General features: G+C 36.4%; 1 protein-coding gene across 1 annotated transcript in view; it reads right to left on the bottom strand.

Annotated features, from left to right (window-relative positions):
* Positions 1–5341: 5341 nt before the first annotated feature.
* TMPRSS12 (transmembrane serine protease 12) overlaps positions 5342–18790 on the bottom strand; it is a 37610-nt gene continuing 24161 nt past the window's right edge. The window contains exons 4-5 of the mRNA XM_049694131.1: positions 9459–9601; positions 5342–5668 (exon numbers count right to left, since the gene is read on the bottom strand). Coding sequence (XP_049550088.1) covers positions 5417–5668; positions 9459–9601 — 395 coding nt within the window. The 3' untranslated portion in view covers positions 5342–5416. The remainder of the gene's footprint in view (positions 5669–9458; positions 9602–18790) is intronic.

Raw genomic sequence — 18790 nt, 5'->3', positions numbered from 1 at the left:
TTTCTTATAGCACTGTTTTAGGTGGATACACAAAGTCTGATGTACTGTGTTTTCATTTTCATTCAATTTAAAATGTTTTCTAATTTTCCTTGTGATTTTTTTCTTTGACCCCATGGATTATTTAGAAGTTGTTTAAATATTTGGGGCTTTCATAGGTATCTTTGTATATTGATTTCTAATTTAATTTTATTGTCACAGAACATACTATGTGGGCTTCAATCTTTTGAAGTCTATTTAAATTTGTTTTATGGCCCAGAATATATTTTTTCTCAGAAAGTGGTCCCTGTTCATTGAAAAGAATGTGTATTCTGAAGTTGTCAGGTGTAATGTTCTATAAATGTCAATTAAGTTAAGGTAGCTGAAAGTGTCATTCAGATCTTCTGTATTCTTATTATTTAGTTGCTCTGTCAATTATAGTGAGAGATGTCTTACATCTACAATTATGATTGTGAATTTGTTTTTCCCTTTAGTTATTTCAGTTTTTGCTTCATGTATTTTGAGACTCCATTATTAGGCACAAATACATTTATAATAGTTGTAGCTGCCTGATACATTTCCTTTTCATCATTATGAAGTGTCCTTCTTTGTTTTTAGTGTTTATTTTTGTCCTGAAGTCTATTTTGTCTGGTATGTATTTAGCCACTCCGTATGCTTTCTAATGTTTCCTCTTTCCAACTTTATTTTTTATTGGAGTATAATTGCTTTACAATGTTGTGTTGGTTTCTGCTGTACAATGAAGTGAATCAGCTATATGTATACATATGTCCCCTCCCTCTTGGACCTCCCTCCCACCCATCTAGGTCATCACAGAGCACCGAGCTGAGCTTCCTGTACTCTATAGCAGGTTCCCACTAGCTATCTGTTTTACACATGGTAGTGTATATGTATCAATCTTAATCTCCCAGTTCGTCCCACCCTCCCCTTCCCCCACTGTATCCACATGTCTGTTCTCTACGTCTGTGTCTCTATTCCTGCCCTGGAAATAGGTTCATCTGTACCATTTTTTCTAGATTCCACATATATGCGTTAGTATACGATATTTGTTTTTCTCTTTCTGACTTACTTCACTCTGTATGAGAGTCTCTGGGTCCATCCACATCTCTACAAATGACCCAATTTTGTTCCTTTTTATGGCTGAGTAATATTCCATTGTATATATATACCACAGCTTCTTTATCCATTCATCTGTTGATGGACACTTAGGTTGTTTCCATGTGCTGGCTATTGTAAATAGAGCTGCAATGAACATTGGGGTACATGTGTCCTTTTGAATTATGGTTTTCTCAGGGTATATGCCCAGTAGTGGGATTGCTGGGTCATATGGTAGTTCTATTTTAGTTTTTTGAGGAACCTTCATACTGTTCTCCACAGTGGCTTTATCAGTTTACATTCCCACCAACAGTGCAAGAGGGTTCCCTTTTTTTCCATGCCCTCTCCAGCGTTTATTGTTTGTAGATTGATTACGGCCATTCTGACCGGTGTGAGGTATTACCTCAGTGTAGTTTTGTTTTGCATCTCTCTAATAATTAGTGACGTTGAGCATCTTTACATGTGCCTCTTGGCCACCTGTCTGTTTTCTTTGGAGAGATGTCTATTTAGGTCTTCCATCCATTTTTTGATTGGGTTGTTTGTTTTTTTGATATTGAGCTGCTTGTATATTTTGGAGATTAATTCTTTGTCCATTGATTTGTTTGCAAATATTTTCTCCCATTCTGAGAGTTGTCTTTTTGTCTTGTTTATAGTTTCCTTTGCTGTGCAAAAGCTTAAGTTTAATTAGGTCCCATTTGTTTATTTTTGTTTTTATTTTCATTACTCTAGGAGATGGGTCAGAAAAGATCTTGCTGTGGTTTATGTCACAGCGTGTTTTTCCTATGTTTTCATCTAAGAGTTTTATACTGTCTGGTCTTACATTTAGGCCTTTAATATATTTTGAGTTTATTTTTGTGTATGGTGTTAGGGAGTGTTCTAATTTAATTCTTTTACATGTAGCCGTCCAGTTTTCCCAGCACCATATATTGAAGAGGCTGTCCTTTCTCCATTTTATATTCTTGCCTCCTTTGTCATAGATTAGGTGACCATAGGTGTGTGGGTTTATCTCAGGGCTTTCTATCCTGTACCATTGATCTATATTTCTGTTTTTGTGCCAGTACCATATTGTCTTGATTACTGTAGCTTTGTAGTATAGTTTGAAGTTGGGGAGCCTCATTCCTCCAGCTTCATTTTTCTTTCTCAAGATTGCTTTGGCTATTCGGGGTCTTTTGTGTTTCCATACAAATTGTAAAATTTTTTCTTCTGATTCTGTGAAGAATGCCATTGGTAATTTGATAGGGATTGCATTGAATCTGTAGATTGCTTTGGGTAGTTTAGTCATTTTCACAATGTCAATTCTTCCAATCCAAGAATATGGTATATTTCTCCATCTGTTTGTGTCACCTTTGATTTCTTTCATTAGTGTTTTATAGTTTTCTGAGTACAGGTCCTTTGCCTCCTTAGGTAGGTTTATTCCTATGTATTTTATTCTTTTTGTTGCAATAGTAAATGACATTTTTTCCTTAATTTCCCTTTCTGATCTTTCATTGTTATAGGAATGCAAGAGATTTCTGTGCATTAATTTTGTATCCTGAAACTTTACCAAATTCATTGATTAGATCTAGTAGTTTTCTGGTGGCATTTTTAGGATTTTCTGTGTATAGCATCATGTCGTCTGCAGACAGTGACAGTTTTACTTCTTTTCCAATTTGGTTTCCTTTTATTTCTTTTTCTTCTCTGATTGCTGTGGCTAGGACTTCCAAAACTGTGTTGAATAATTGAGGCGAGAGTGGACATCCTTGTTTTGTTCCTGGTCTTTGTGGAAATGCTTTTAGTTTTTCACCATTGAGAATGATTCTTGCTGTAGGCTTGTCATCTATGGCCTCTATTATGTTGAGGTAGCTTCCCTCTATGCCCATTTTCTGGAGAGTTTTTATCATAAATGGGTGTTGAATTTTGTCAAAAGCTTTTTCTGCACCTATTGAGATGAACATATGGTTTTTATTCTTTAATTTGGTAAAATCGTGTATCACATTGATTTGCATATAGTGAAGAATCCTTGCATTCCTGGGATAAATCCCACTTGATCAGGGCGTATGATCCTTTTAGTGTGTTGTTGATTCTATTTGCTAGTATTTTGTTGAGGATTTTTGCATCTATGTTCATCAGTGATATTGGTCTGTAATTTACTTTTTTTGTGGTATCTTTGTCTGGTTTTTGGTATCAGGGTGATGGTGGCCTTGTAGAATGAATTTGGGAGGGTTCCTCCCTCTGCAGTTTTTTGGAAGAGTTTGGGAAGGATAGGGCAATACCAGCCCCCGCCAACTGGTAACCACTAGTTCTCTCTGTGACTCTGCTTCTTTTATGTTAAAAAATAATATAATTTAAAATTTGAGTTTATAAGTAGAATGAGTCCTTTGTTCTAGTAAGTTTTTCAGATGAAAGAAATAGGGTATTTATCTAATACATAATGATCTATATAATGAAAAGGGTCGTATGAATCATGGATGGGATAATAATAACAGTAAAAACAGTAACCAGTTATTGAACACCTTCAATATATCAAGAATTTCATATAATCAACTTATTTAATCATTCACAACAGTTGTGCCAAGGAGGTATTAATAATTGTCCAAACTCTTACAGTGACCAAGTTAACAGAAAGAAATTTGAAACAAAGTCTACCTTAGATTCCAAAGTCTTATCTCTTGTGGTGGAGAGAAATGTTACATAACTGAATTCTGGTTGGCTGAAATAAGTGAACTAAGCTGGGGGAAGAGGTAAGAGGTTACAGACAGTAGCTCCTGCCTGATTACAAAGGCAGACCCAAGCAGTAAGTAGGACGGACATACCTTTGAAGTGAAAAGCAAGGGTTTTTCCTCCAGTGCTGTCGATACATTTTAGAAGAGTTTCTTAATATCAACTAATATCCAGGGTTTATCAAGTGAATCTGAATGATAGTCAGGTAGAATAAACAGGAAATGACTAATGTATTATACTGATTGCTATGAAAGCATCACCAACTAATTCCTTATAAGACCTTGTTGGTGGATAAACTAGGGTCTCCTTCAAGAAAGAACAGTCAGTATCCCCTCAGTGTTGCTCATAAGTCTATAAAAATCAGTTTTCTAGGGCTTCCCTGGTGGCGCAGTGGTTGAGGGTCCGCCTGCCGATGCAGGGGACACAGGTTCGTGCCCCGTCCGGGAAGATCCCACATGCCACGGAGCGGCTGGGCCCGTGAGCCATGGTCGCTGAGCCTGCGTGTCCGGAGCCAGTGCTCCGCAACGGGAGAGGCCACAGCAGTGAAAGGCCCGCGTACCGCAAAAAAAAAAAAAAAAAAAAAATCAGTTTTCTACCCCTTGAATGTTAAACCAGTAATGATCCCCAAGGGAATTAATTGATGGAAAACTAATGCTTTCAGTTAAATCCTGAAATTAGGTTAAAGCCAAGCAAAACAAAACAAAACAACAACAAAAATACATGATCTTAGCTGGTTGAATGTAAAAAAGAAGGATGAGAAAATAATTATTTCTCCCTTACTACATGGGTTCTCCAAAGTTTAAGGGAGATGTGAGTTGATTAATAGTAGATACTAAACCAGTCAATTTTTTCTTTTGTTTTATATAATCCATATTAAAGATTAGTCATCATAAAGTTAATCCCAGGTTGGCATCCCTCCTTTCCCAGCATGCTCTTCTGTCACCTCTGCTCACAGTTAATTCCAGGGCCCAAGAAATACAGACCTTTCGCATGGGCTTCAAGAAAATAATGTTCAGAAAATAGGTTATAACGTTGCAAAAAAAAGTCACAGTATACATTTCTAAATAAAAAGTAAATTATTTGGGGATGTTTGCACCACAGTTCTCTCTTGGCACAGGAAAGGAAGTATTAATATTAAATAGTTTTAATTAGAATTTGAAAAACAGGCAAATACTTACTTCTTCAAATATCCTTTGAGAACCAGAAACAAGATGATGATTCAAAAATATATATATCATACAAACAAATGTTTTTGAATAAAATAAAATCTAACTTAAAAATAAGGTTTGATTAATTTAACAAAAGAACATTTTTAAAATTATTAACTCTTTATTTTGATATTTATATACATAAAGTATATATTTAACTGAATATTTTACACAAACTCTAGGAAGGTATTCCAAATGAAAAAGTATGATTATAAAGTACAACAAGATACATCGAGGAAGCATGTGATTCAGTGCCAAATTTATAATCACTTATCTAATATGTCACAATCCTTTTATTCCAGAAAATGTCCACATGAGGACTCTAAAATGGGCAATTACTTGTCAAAAGAATAAATGATTTTCATTATGTAGAACATGGAAAGGGACACGAGGCAAAATAAAGATCCTTCAGAATTTCTTTATGGAGCTGCTAGTAAGACAACAGAACCTAAGGCTACAAGGACCTGTCCAAGCAGAATATTTATATTAAATATGCCTTCATTGCTTGCCTGGTAGAATTGATCTGTCAGCCACTTTTGGTAGAAGGATGGCCCACTATAGACACCAGGAAAATTTTTTCGCCCACAGCCATATCCGTAACTGGTAATTCCCATTACAAAATATCGTTCATGTTCTGGTAAGTAGCACATTAATGGTCCACCACTGTCACCCTATTAAAAAAGTCCCAAAATAGTATTAGTTACTTCCACTAGTCCTTAAACAACAGTAAAGCTGAAATAAATTAATCACATTAATCATACATTTATATATATATTTTCAAAATACCTCCAACTTACAAAGAACCGTAGATTTTCAGTTTTATATTCTGACTAAAACAGGAGGTATTCAGTCTGGCCTGGTGTTTAGAGGCACCATATAGCTGGTGGATAAACTTCGCACCTGCATAGTTTTGAACCAGAATACTATAAATCAAATTGTTTGAACTTTTTAGTGCAGTTACTCAGGAGAAATGTAATTTAGGAAGTGTGAAAAATACTGCAAATATTGTCTATTAGAATACTTCTGTTAATGCTGTGTGGGAAAGGTAGAACTAAGATATATAAAGGATTCATTTAGGGATGTGTGTGTGTGTCGTTTGCTAACTAGAGGACAGGAGTAAATTGGCATCTTGCAAGAGATGGCATCTTTCTAAGTGTTGACATTGGCTGGTGCAGGATAACAGGAATCGATGGCTAGTCCTCTTAATAGTATTACAAATAACAAATCTCTATCATGGTTTATACAAGACTGTTAATGCACTGAAACACCTTTACTGAGGACTGTTAATCATTCAAAACAGTAAGGACGCTGAGATAACTGTTTCAGTGCCTAAAGTATAAGGACTGTGTTTCTAAGGTGTTTGCAAATTCTCTACATAAGGTAAGCATTGAATAATTATTTTTGAAGGTAAGAATGTTTCACTTAGGAATACAATTCATAAGTGAAAGTATGTAGATTGGATTCTTTCACTCAGCACGATTTTTAAGGAAAAGGACACAGGAAAGATAGACCCTGGATTGCAGAAATCAGAATGAGTAGGAAAAGATCAGAGCATGGGACACTGTTTGGGAGTGATGTGCTGGTAGATTTAGAAGCAGTGAAGAAAAGAGGAATAAAGATTCAAAAAGCACAAGGGACAAAACAAAAAATAGATAAATTGGACTCCATAAAAAATCAAAGACTTTTGTGCTACAAATGATAACATCAGGAAAGTGAAAAGACAGTCCACAGAATGGGAGGAAATATTTGCTAACCATACATGTGGTAAAGGACTTGTATCTGGAATATGCAAAGAATGTTTGTGACTCCATAATAAAAAGATAAATAACTCAATATAAAAATGGGCAAAGGATCCGAATAGACCTTTCTCTAAAGACGATATACAAAAGACTAATAAGCACATGTAGAGATGCTCAACATCATTAGTCATTAAGTAAATACAAATTAAAAGCACAGTGAGATACCTTGAGATACCCACAAGGATGGCTATAATCGAAACTCTAATTCAAAAAGATATATGCACCCCAATGTTCATAGCAGTACTATTTACCATAGACAAGACATGGAAACAACCCAAGTGTCCCTCAAGAGATGGTTGGTTTAAGAAGATGTGGTATATATATGTACTATGGAATATTACTCAGCCATAAAAAAGAATGAAATATTGCCATTTGCAGCAACATGGATGGACCTAGAGAATATCATACTAAGTGAAGTAACTCGATAGAGAAAGACAAATATATATGTTATCACTTATATGTGGAATCTAAAAAAATAATACAAATAAATCTATATACAAAACAGAAACACGACTCACAGACATAGAAAATATATATAACTGAAAAAATATATATATAACTGAATCAATTTACTGTATACCTGAAACTAATACAATATTGTAAATCAACTATATTTCAATTAAAAAAAGATAGATTGTAAGAAATGCTGTAAAGGATGTGGAGAAATTAGAACTCTCATACATTGTTGAGATGGCCAGAAAGCACATGAAAAGATGCTCAACATCACTAATTACTAGAGAAATGCAAATCAGAACTACAATGAGGTATCACCTCACACTGGTCAGAATGGCCATCGTCAAAAAAATCTACAAACAATACATTCTGGAGAGGGTGTAGAGAAAAAGGAACCCTCCTACACTGTTGGTGGGAATGTAATTGGTACAGCCACTATGCAGAACAGTATGGAGGTTCCTTAAAAAACTAAAAATAGAACTACCCTATGACCCACCAATCCCACTCCTGGGCATATATCCAGAGAAAACCATAATTTGAAAAGATACATGCACCCCAATGTTCATTGATGCACTATTTACAATAGCCAGGACATGGAAGCAACCTAAGTGTCCATTGACAGATGAATGGATAAAGAAGATGTGGCACATACATACAACGGAATATTACTCAGCCGTAAAAAAGAACAAAATAATGCCATTTGCAGCAACATGGATGGACCTAGAGATTGTCATGCTGAGTGAAGTAAGTCAGACACAGAAAGACACATGTCATAGGATATCGCTTATATGTGGAATCTAAAAAAAAAAGGGCACAAATGAACTTATTTACAAAACAGAAGTAGAGTCACAGATGTAGAAAACAAACTTATGGTTACCAGGGGATAAGGTGGGAAGAGATAAATTGGGAGATTGGGATTGACATATACACACTACTATATATAAAATAGGTAACTGATAAGAACCTGCTGTATAGCACTGTGAACTCTATACTCTGTAATGGCCTATATGGGAAAATAATCTAAAAAAAAAAAGAGTGGATATATGTATATGTATACTGATTCACTTTGCTGTACACGTGAAACTAACACAGCATTGTAAATCAACTGTACTCCAAAAAAAACAAACAAAAAAAGAACTCTCATACATTGCTGGGTAAAAATGTAAAATGGTGCAGCCACTTGGGAATACAGTTTGGCAGTACTTCAAAATGTTAAACATTGACTCAGCAGTTCTACCCCTAGGTGAAATTTCCAAGAGAAATAAAAACATACCTACACATGGGCTTTCCTGGTGGCGCAGTGGTTGAGAGTCCGCCTGCCGATGCAGGGGACACGGGTTTGTGCCCCAGATGGGGAAGATCCCACATGCCACGGAGCGGCTGGGCCCGTGAGCCATGGCCGCTGAGCCTGCACGTCCGGAGCCTGTGCTCCGCAACAGGAGAGGCCACAACAGTGAGAGGCCCGCGTACCGCAAAAAACAAAAACAAAAACAAAAAAACCTACACATAAAAACGTACACAAATGTTTATAGCCACGTTATTCATAAAAGCCAAAAAGTAGAAATAGCTCAAATGTCCATCAACGAATGAATGGATGAATAAAATGTGGCATATCCACACCATGGTATATTATTTGGCAATATATCAATGCATGCTGTAATAGAGATGAACCTTGAAAACATTATGCTAAGTAAAAGAAGCCAGTCACAAAAGACCACAAATTGAATGATTCCATTCATATGAGATTTCCGGAATAGGCAAATCTCTAGATATCAGTGGTTGCCTAGGGCTAGGGGTAGGTGAGAGGAGAATGGGGAGTGACTGCTAATGAGTAGAGTTTTTAGGGGCGGGGGGTGACAAAAGTGATCTAAAAATTAGATTATGGTGATGGTTGCACTATTCTATAAATATACTAAAACCCCACTGGGTTGTACACTTTAAATGGGTGAATTGTATATATGTAAATTGTATCTCAATAAAAGTGGTAATGGAAAAAAAGATTCAAGGCAAATTTTGATTAAGGTTGACCATGATTGTAGAAACCAAGGAATCAGGCAAGCAAGACGATTTGGATTGTTGGAATAGTTAAAAAAGGAGAAAAACAATTTAGACTTGAGAATTAAGACTTCACCAGAAAGTGATCAAAGGACTTGTTCAAGTTCCGTTCTGTCTTTAGAAAGTATTTCTAAGGAAAATTATTTGGTCTTACCTTGCAAGTATCAACAACTCCATCTTCATCACCTGCACAAAATGAAGTGTAAGGGATTATATCCCCATAACTCTTGTCAGAATTACAAAAACTTGGAGAAATATAATGCACTTCTGCTTCATGTAATTTTTTTGTAATATTACCTGTTAACAAAAAAATACCAATAAATTATTTTGGAGAGCAGACATTTTGACAGCAATATAAAGTATTCCTGATGAACAAGTTTTCTTTCCATAGTGCCTGATTGAACAATTATGTAAAATTGTATCCATGTATGTATGTATGTATGCCTAGAAAGACTGTGAAAGAAAGTTCACCAAATCTTAATGACAGTTATCTCTAGATAGTAGGAATTTCAGGTTACTTTTGTTACCTTTGCTGTCTTGTATTTCCTGGAGGTCTCACAGCAGGATCTATAGCTTTTTTTTTTTTTTTTTTTAAAAAGGGTATTTATTTATTTATATTTTATTTTGGGCTGCATTGGGTCTTTGTTCCTGCACACGGGCTGTCTCTAGTTGCAGCGAGTGGAGATGCTCTTCATTGTGGTGTGCAGGCTTCTCATTGTGGTGGCTTCTCTTGTTGCAGATCACGGTCCTAGGTGCGTGGGCTTCAGTAGTTGTGGCACGCGGGCTCAGTAGTTGTGGTTCGCAGACGCTAGAGTGCAGGCTCAGTAGTTGTGGCGAACAGGCTTAGTTGCTCCGCGGCATGTGGGATCTTCCTGGACCAGGGCTCGAACCCATGTCCCCTGCATTGGCAGGTGGATTCTTAACCACTGCGCCACCAGTATTTATAGCTTTTACAAAGTAAAACTATATAAAAATTGTCAAGGGCGAAAGAGGTAAATGCTGAGGTCTATCTTTCTTATGTTGTAAGCTGTGAATAATTTTAATTAAATTTTTAATGATGCTAAAGTCTTGAAGGATGTTGAATATGAAAATAAAACAGATTTTTAATTCATGCACTCCCCTAAATTCCCTGCTAATTCCTGAACATAAAGTGGTTCTTTGCTACAGAAAAGATAGGAAAATATAAGAACACTTCAGGTACTATTAAAGGACAGATCATTTTAAGGTTTATCCATAGAAAAGCTACTGTAACAGCAGCATCTCTTCTCATCAGCCTGTCTCAGAGTTACAGGTGTCACATGTGGTAGCTGAATATTTTGTGTGCCCCACATTCTTCCCTAGCTTTTCAAGTAATAGACATTTTACCCTTAGCTGCAAGTGGGTAAATGACCCAACTGTTCCATTCACAGAATTCCATTCTCCTGGTTGTGCTGATTGGTCTAGAGGTGACTATATTTGGTATAAAGCTAGCCAATTGGAATACTTATCCAGCATTTTAATTTAATTTTATTTTATTTTAGCAATATAGAAATACCTTTAATATCGTAAGTGAAAAATAAGTACATGAAATAGAATGCAGGCTATTATGACAGCTATATACAATTATGTAGAAAAGACCGAAAGGAAGCATATAAAATCATTTGTAACTTATTTAATGATAGTGGGATTATATATTTCCCCATCTATTTTTCAAATATTCTGCACTATTGTTATAATGTTTTAATAAAAATGTTAAATCAAAGATTATTAATAATATTCTTCACTTATTTCCAGTATGGCTGTAATGTTGGCTGTAAATATGAAACTTTCTTCCACACACCAATATTTTCAAGAATGGCATATTCTCACGCAGTATGTTTATCCAGCATTTTTAAACTGGAGCTTCCAGAGAAGAATCTGTTTCACCCTAGTCACATGACTGTTTAGCTATAAATTCAAATCAGTCTGCAGCCATAGTTCCAGACTTATGAGGACAGGCAGCCTGAGAAAGTAAAGTCAACATACAGAGAGAATAGCAATAGGAAATAGAAATTAAATATGTCTAATGGCATCCAGATTCCTGGATCAAGGCTCCTAGAGGCCAGCCTTTCTGCGCTTTATTTATTTATTTATTTATTTTGCGGTACACGGGCCTCTCACTGCTGTGGCCTCTCGCGTTGCGGAGCACAGGCTCCGGACGCGCAGGCCCAGCGGCCATGGCTCACGGGCCCAGCCGCTCCGCGGCATGTGGGATCTTCCTGGACCGGGCCACGAACCCGCGTCCCGTGCATCGGCAGGCGGACTCTCAACCACTGCGCCACCAGGGAAGCCCAATGCACTTTTTAAAAAAATAATTGAAGTAGTACTAGCTGTATATAAAAAAATATATATATAACATATAAGTTATAGAATACAATAATGAAATGAACACGTGTAAATCTACTACCCAATTTATGAACAATACTAATCCAGTGTGGTATTGGTATAGGGCTATTCAAAATAACCAGAGATTTTCCAAGTGAATAGGAGAGAGAGCCCAGAAGTAGATGTCTGGGTTTTCCATTTTGTTCCACTGGTCACTTAGAATATTCTTGCACAAATACAACACTGATCAATTACCATAGCTTTAGAATAAACCTTGATTTCTGGATGGCAACTTCTCCAACATTGTTTTCTTCCATAGGAGTGTCTTGGCTATTCTTAGGTCTTTTAGAATGAACTTTTTCATTGTCTTAACACTCATGTTAGGGTTTATCGTAACCTGGTGCTTTTCAGTTTTTCAGATAGAATTGACATCTTTCTTTTTTTTTTTAATAAATAAATAAATTTATTTTAAAAAAAGCCAACAACAGGGCTTCCCTGGTGGCGCAGTGGTTGAGAGTCCGCCTGCCAATGCAGGGGACGCGGGTTCGTGCCCCGGTCCGGGAAGATCCCACATGCCGCGGAGCGGCTGCGCCTGTGAGCCATGGCCGCTGAGCCTGCGCGTCCGGAGCCTGTGCTCCGCGACGGGAGAGGCCACAGCGGTGAGAGGCCCGCGTACCGCAAAAAAAAAAAAAAAAAAAAAGCGAACAACAGTAGAAACGCACCCTTGCATGGAAGGAAGTCCCTGATATCACATGAAATAGTAATTCAGAACAGTCTGTGTGATTCTGTTTATGGAAATGATGATAATATATGATCATTTTTATAGAGGAAAAATCTGGAAGACACATCCAACTTGATAGTTTTATCTCTGGAGGAACTTTTTTTTTTTTTAGTATTTGTTGGGTTTTTTTTGTTTGTTTGTTTGTACTGCAGGTTCTTATCAGTCATCAATTTTATACACATCAGTGTATACATGTCAATCCCAATCGCCCAATTCAGTACACCACCATCCCCACCCCACCGCGGTTTTCCCCCCTTGGTGTCCATACATTTGTTCTCTACATCTGTGTCTCAACTTCTGCCCTGCAGACCAGTTCATCTGTACCATTTTTCTAGGTTCCACATACATGCGTTAATATATGATGTTTGTTTTTCTCTTTCTGACTTACTTCACTCTGTATGACAGTCTCTAAATCCATCCACATCTCAACAAATGACTCAATTTCGTTCCTTTTTATGGCTGAGTAATATTCTATTGTATATATGTTCCACAACTTCTTTATCCATTTGTCTGTTGATGGGCATTTAGGTTGCTTCCATGACCTGGCTATTGTAAACAGCGCTGCAGTGAACATTGGGGTGCATGTGTCTTTCTGAATTACAGTTTTCTCTGGGTATATACCCAGTAGTGGGATTGCTAGATCATACAGTAATTCAATTTTTAGTTTTTTAAGGAACCTCCATATTGTTCTTCATAGTGGCTGTATCAATTTACATTCCCACCAACAGTGCAAGAGGGTTCCCTTTTCTCCACATCCTCTCCAGCATTTGTTGTTTGTAGATTTTCTGCTGATGCCCATTGTAACTGGTGTGAGGTGATACCTCATTGTAGTTTTGATTTGCATTTCTCTAATAATTAGTGATGTTGAGCATCTTTTCATGTGCTTCTTGGCCATCTGTATGTCTTCTTTGGAGAAATGTCTATTTAGGTCTTCTGCCCATTTTTGGATTTGGTTGTTTGTTCCTTTAATATTGAGCTGCATGAGCTGTTTATATATTTTGGAGATTAATCCTTTGTCCGTTGATTCATTTGCAGTATTTTCTCCCATTCTGAGGGTTGTCTTTTCGTCTTGTTTATGGTTTCCTTTGCTGTGCAAAAGCTTTGAAGTTTTATTAGGTCCCATTTGTTTATTTTTGTTTTTATTTCCATTACTCTGGGAGGTGGATCAAAAAAGATCTTGCAAAAAAAAAAAAAAAAAGATCTTGCTGTGATTTATGTCAGAGTGTTCTTCCCATGTTTTCCTCTAAGAGTTTTATAGTGTCCAGTCTTACATTTAGGTCTCGAATCCATTTTGAGTTTATTTTTTGTATATGGTGTTAGGGAATATAGATTGACATCTTTCTGATAACTGAGTCCTCCTATTGTGGCATAAACTATACCATTTCGTTTACTTAGATATTCTTTAATGTCTTTTTTAAACGTTTCAGGATTTTTTTCTATAAAAGGCCTGCAATCTTTTGTTAGATTTGTTTTTAGCTACCTAATCATTTTGGTATTATTGTATTTGTTGACTTCCATTATCTTTTGTTACCAAGAATTGTCAAATACCCTTTATTCAGATTCACCAATTGTTTACTTTTTGTCACACTGCACTATCATTTTTATGTGTATGTGTATAAATTTTTCTGAATCATTTAAGAGTGAATGGCTGACATTGTGCCCCTATACCCTTAAATACTTCAGTGTGTACTGCTTAAGAACAAGGACATTCTTTTATATAACAACAGTACATTTATCGAGATCAGGAAATTTAACACTGGTCCAATACTATTATCCAGTTTAATCTCCATGTATTTTTAAATTTTCCAGCTATCTTTCTGTTATTGATTTATAGTTTAATTTCATTGTTTATAGTTTATTTCTAACCATTGCTTTGCTTTCTGTCTCTATGATTTGCCTATTCTGGACATGGCATCATATAAATGGAATCACACAATATGTGGGCTTTTGTGTCTGGCTTATTTCACTTAGCATAAGATTGTAGCAGGTATCAGTACTTCATTCCTTTTTATGGCTGGATGATATTTCATTGTATGAATATATCACATTTCGTTTACCCAGTTATCAGTTGATGGACATTTAGGTAGTATTCTTTTTTTTGCTATTATGAATAATGCTACTGTGAACATTCAAATACAGGTTTTTGTGTGGACATATGTTTTCATTTCTCTTGGGTATCTACCTAGGAGTGGAATTGCTGAGTCATAAGGTAATTTATATGTTTAAATTTTTGAAAAACTGCCAAAATGTATTCCAAGGCAGCTGCACCATTTTATATTCTTACTAGCAATGTATGAGAGTTCTAATTTCTTCACAACCTCATCAACACTTGTCTAACTTTTTTTTTTTTTTTGTCTAACTTTTTGATAAGTCATCCTTGTGGGTGTGACATCTGTTACTTTTAAAATTACATTTTCTAACTACTGATAGTGTATAGAAATGAAATAGATTTTGGTATATTGCTTTTATATCTGGCCACTTTACTAGACTCTCTTAATTCCAGTGGATTATAAATTCTTTTTTAATATAATGACATCATCTGCGAATAATGAATGTTTTGTTATTACCTTTCTAAGTCATATGTCTTCTGCATCTTTTTCTCGTGTTTCTGTACCTGGTAGAAGCTCTACTAAATATGGAATAAAAGTGGTGATAGTGGGGGAAATCACTGCTGATTTTAAAGGAAATGTTTTTCTGTAGTAATGATGTTTGCTGTAGAGGTAGATAACCTTTATCAGGTTAAGAAAGTTTCCTTCTATGTCCAGACTTAAGAGTTTTTAACAGTGTTTCTTCAGCACTATTGAGATAATCATGGGGTATTTTTTAATCCTTTAATCAGTTAATATGGTGAATTACATTAAGAAACTTCTAATATTAAACCACCCTGAATTCCTTAGATCAGTGGTCCCCAAACTTTTTGGCACCAGGGACCACCGGTTTTGTGGAAGACAGTTTTTCCATGGACCGGAAGCAGTGGGGGGAATGGTTTCGGGATGATTCAAGTGCATTACATTTATTGTGCACTTTATTTCTATTATTATCACATTGTAATATATAATGAAATAATTATACAACTGACAATAATGCAGAATCAGTGGGAGTCCTACGCTTGTTTTCACTTGCCATTCATAATAGGGTTTTGATATGAGTCTGCAAGCAATTGATTTATTGTGGTCTCTGTGCAGTCAAACCTCTCTGCTAATCTGTATTTGCAGCCGCTCCCCAGCGCTAGCATCACCGCCTCAGCTCCACCTCAGATCATCAAACGTTAGATTCTCATAAGGAGCACGCAGCCTAGATCCCTCAGCATGCGCAGTTCACGGTAGGGTTTGCACTCCTATGAGAATCTAATGCCACCGCTGATCTGACAGGAGGCGGAGCTCAGGTAGTAATGTGAGTGATGCGGAGCGGCTGTAAATACAGATGAAGCTTGGCTTACCCGCCGCTCACCTCCTGCTGTGCAGCCCGGTTCCTAACAGGCCACGGACCGGCACCAGCCTGTGGCCCAGGGGTAGGGGACCCCTGCCTTAGTTAAACTCACCTTGGTTATGTGGAATTCTGTTTATACTATTCTTTTTTAAAATTAATTAATTAATTAAATTTTTTGTTTATACTATTCTTGATAGATTTGGTGTGCTAATAATTTGGAATGTCCACATTTATGATACTGGCATTTCTTGTACTATACTTACTTAATTTGGGCATCAAGATGATTATTATCCTCATACACTGAGTCGGGGTATGTTCTCTTTTTTTGGATTCTTTATGAAGATATTTATATAATACTTAAATAATTGCTGGTAATTATGGTTGACTCACTTGTTCTGAGTTCTGGTGTTTTATTTTTGAAAAAAATTTAATTACGGATTAAGTTCTTTTACTGTTTAAAGGACTATTCTTATTTAGTTAGTTTGGGTTAGTTAGAATTTTCTAGGAATTTATCCATTTTGTTTAAGTATTAAAATTGAGAGCATAACATTGTTTAAAGTATTATTTTAAAAAATTATTTATTTATTTATTTAGGCTGTGCCGGGTCTTAGTTGTGGCGTGTGGGATCTTCCTTGCGGCATGTGGAATCTTTTAGTTGCAGCATGTGGACTTATTAGTTGTGGCATGTGGACTCTTAGTTGTGGCATGCGGGATCTAGTTGTCTGACCAGGGATCAAACCCAGGCCCCCTGCATTGGGAGTGTGGATTCTTACCCACTGGACCACCAGGGAAGTCCCTAAAGTATTATTTTTTAATTCATAATATTATTTATATTTGTGCCTTCTCTCCTTTTCTCATCAATCTTACCAGGGATTTGTGGTTTTTTCAAAGATCTAGATTTTGGCCTTGTTGGTCCTCTTTTTTTCTGATTTTATTTTATTTTCATTAATTGTTGTGCTTATCTTTATTTCTTTTCTTCTGCTTTCTATGGGTCATGTAATATTCTTTTAACCTTTATAAAGGTGGACATTTAATGTATAACATTCAGCCTTTCTTCTTTATTAGGCTGAATATTCTAGGTCAAATATTTGCTCTTCCGTATGGCTGAACCTAAAAGTTTTAAAGCTTTATTATTTTTATTTTATTTATTTATTATTTTTGGCTGCATCAGGTCTTAGTTGTGGCATGCGGGATCTTTGTTGAGGCATGTGGGATTTTCCGTTGTGGTGCACAGGCTTCTCTCTAGTTGTGGTGTGCGTGTTTTCTCTCTCTAGCTGTGGCAGGTGGGCTCCAGAGCACGTGGGCTCTGTATTTGCAGCACGTGGGCTCTCTAGTTGAGGTGTACTGGCTCGGTAGTTGTGGCGCGTGGGCTTAGTTGCCCTGCGGCATGTGGGCTCTTAGTTCCCCAACCAGGTATCGAACCCGTGTCCCCTGCATTGGAAGGCGGATTCTTTACCACTGGACCACGAGGGAAGTCCCTAAAGCTTTAAGTGTCCCTTTATGTAGTACCTTACTTGCAGCACTGAAGTTTTGCTATGTGGTATATACATTACTATTCAGTTATAAGGATTTTAGATGATTATGATTTCTTCTTTGATATAGGAGTTATTTAGCAGTATATGTTGAATTTTCCAAATGTGTGGTTTGAAAAAATTTTTTTCTCATTTTTTAAAAAGCTTTATTGATGTTTAATTTACATAGCATAAAATTCTCACAGTGTAAGCACGCAGTTCAAAGATTTTTGTAAATTTATACAAGCCCCACATCTAATTTTAGGATACTTCCTTCACTCCAAAGAGTCCTCCTCCCGTGCCCATTTGCAGTCAGTTCTCACCTCCAGCCCCACACTCAGGAAATGATGGTTATGATTTCTGTCTGTGTAGGTTTGCCTTTTCTAGAAATTTTGTGTAAATAAATCAGTTGGTCATAAATATAAGTTGGGTTTTGTTTTGGACTCTGTATTGTGTTCCATTGATCTCTGTGCTATTTTTAAACAACCAGCACAGCAGAAATACAAAGGATCATAAGAGACTACTACAGGCAACTATACACCAATAAAATGGACAACGTAGAAGAAATGGACAAATTCTTAGAAAGGTACAATCTCCCAAGACTGAACTAAAAAGAAATAGAAAATCTGAATTACCGTACTGAAATTGAATCAGTAATTTTAAAACTCCCAACAAACCAAAGTACAGGACCAGATGGCTTCACAGGTGAATGCTACCAAACATTTAAAGAAGAGTTAACATCTGTCCTTCTGAAACTATTCCAGGAACTTGCAGAGGAAGGAACACTTCCAAACTCACTCTGTGAGGCTCCATCACCCTAATACCAAAACCAGATGAAGATATCACAAAAAAAGAAAATTACAGGCCAGTATCACTGATGAACATAGATACAAAAATCCTCAACAAAATACTAGCAAACAGAATCCAACAATACATTAAGAGGGTTATACACCATGACCAAGTGGGATTTATCCCAGGAATGCAAGGATTTTTCAGTATCCACAAATCAATCAATGTGATACACCACAGTAACAAACTGAAGAGTAAAAACAATATGATCATCTCAATAGATGCAGAAAAAGCTTTTGATAAAATTCAACATCAATTTACAATAAGGACTCTCCGGAAAGTGGTCATAGAGGAAACATACCTCAATATAATAAAGACCATATATGACAAACCCACAACTAACATCATACTCAATGGTGAAATGCTAAAAGCATTCCCTCTAAGATCAAGAACAAGACAAGGATGCCCACTCTTGCCACTTTTATTCACCATAGTTTTGGAAATCCTAGCCACAGCAATTAAAGAAAAAATAAAAGGAATCCAAATTGGAAAGGAAGAAGTAAAACTGTCATTGTCTGCAGATGGCATGATACTATATATAGAACATTCTAAAGATGCTACCAGAAAACAAAC

The sequence above is a fragment of the Orcinus orca genome, chromosome 11 (genome assembly GCF_937001465.1).
Source record: "Orcinus orca chromosome 11, mOrcOrc1.1, whole genome shotgun sequence".
Taxonomy (NCBI): Eukaryota; Metazoa; Chordata; class Mammalia; order Artiodactyla; family Delphinidae; genus Orcinus; species Orcinus orca.
The sequence above is the reverse complement of the archived record's forward strand: the minus strand, read 5'-3'. Positions and strand labels throughout refer to the sequence as shown.